The 1,395-nt window shown below is 57.5% G+C and overlaps 1 protein-coding gene across 1 annotated transcript in view; it reads left to right on the top strand.

Annotated features, from left to right (window-relative positions):
* Window positions 1-1,395, top strand: part of CERS4 (ceramide synthase 4) — a 33,659-nt gene that overhangs the window by 24,473 nt on the left and 7,791 nt on the right. The window contains exon 2 of the mRNA XM_024745776.1: window positions 786-959. Coding sequence (XP_024601544.1) covers window positions 787-959 — 173 coding nt within the window. The 5' untranslated portion in view covers window position 786. The remainder of the gene's footprint in view (window positions 1-785; window positions 960-1,395) is intronic.

Genomic DNA, 1,395 nt, shown 5'->3' with positions numbered 1-1,395 from the left:
GGGTGGGTGGATGGACGGACAAACAAATGAATGAACAAACTTTGCAAGTGGGGACCAGTGTGGGGTCGGGGCACTTAGTCTTAAATCTTGGGAACAGGAGAAGCTATGTGGCGTCATCAGGACAGCTGGGCCCCACTGCAGCTCCCCAGCAGCTCTTGGTGGAAAGTTGGCCCACCTCGGCCACTGCTTCAGTATCTGGCAGCAAGCTCGATCACGCAGTAGGCTGTCTCGCCCAGCTGCAGCCGGGCTCGCGGGATAGCGAGCGAGAGAGCCGACATTCACACCTCAAGGGGAGTCCATGTGTGGATGGTTGGCCAGGGAGAGAATTGTGGATTTCCCTAAATCCTTCATCTTTGGGCTGTATCAGAGGCACCTTCCCACAGTGGCAGAAAACCTTCCCGGACATTTTGAGACCTCAAGTCCGTGACCCCGATCAGCCACTCCCTTGATTCTGGCCGCTGTTCTCTTGTCTGTAGAGTACAGGATAATAACTACTGTCATGAGCTATATTTAAGGGTCAGTGAACACTGCGCTAAGCACTTCGTGTGCCGTATCAGCCTGGGCTGAGAGGTGGGTATTACTGTCCCTATTTTACAGATGAACTTGAGATTCAGAGAGGTCAGGTCATTTGCCTGAGGACACCCAGCCCAAGTCTATCCTTAACACTGGCTCTAATAAACTTCAGGTTGCTAGGCGCTGGGGGGTGTGAGGGCGAGGTGCTGGGCCCTCCCACTCTACCCATCCTGTGTGCAGAGTTCTCCATTAACTGGACCCTGTGTCCACAGTATGTGGTCCAGCCTGAATGAGTGGCTATGGCAGGAGAGGTTCTGGCTACCACCCAACAACTCATGGGCTGTACTGGAGGACCGCGATGGCCTGGTCTACGCCCACCCCCAGGACATGCTGATGGCCCTGCCCCTGGCTCTGGCCCTGGTGGCCGTGCGCTTCACCTTCGAGAGGTGAGTGTCCGCTGTGCCCTGGCAGGTTGACCCCGTCATCGCTCGTGTGTGCGCAGCACCCGCCCTGTGCTCTCCCATCTGTGTGATTTCATCCTCATGTGTCCCTGGACGGAGCCTGGCTTTGAGTCAGAGTGCTTTTCTGGGCTTCATCCTGCCCCCAGCTGCCGCCACCCCCACTCCGATGGTCTCTGATGCCTGGAATGCTGGCGGCAGCTCAGGTCTGGGTGTGCCAGCATCTTCAGAAAACAAGTGGGGGCCCTGGAGGGGATGTGCCTGCTTTGCTGACCTAGGATGCGTCTGCAGAGGCCAGTGAGTCAGCGAAGGAACTCCTGCCCACTCCCTCCTCCCTCTGCCCTGTATGGGCACCTCTCCCCCATCCCCACCTCCTGTCCTCTCCCTTACCACCTTTTTCTCCCGCTCCCCTTCCTGGCCAAAG

The sequence above is a fragment of the Neophocaena asiaeorientalis genome, unplaced genomic scaffold (genome assembly GCF_003031525.2).
Source record: "Neophocaena asiaeorientalis asiaeorientalis breed wild unplaced genomic scaffold, Neophocaena_asiaeorientalis_V1.1 scaffold357, whole genome shotgun sequence".
In the NCBI taxonomy this organism is placed as follows: domain Eukaryota; kingdom Metazoa; phylum Chordata; class Mammalia; order Artiodactyla; family Phocoenidae; genus Neophocaena; species Neophocaena asiaeorientalis.
The sequence above is the reverse complement of the archived record's forward strand: the minus strand, read 5'-3'. Positions and strand labels throughout refer to the sequence as shown.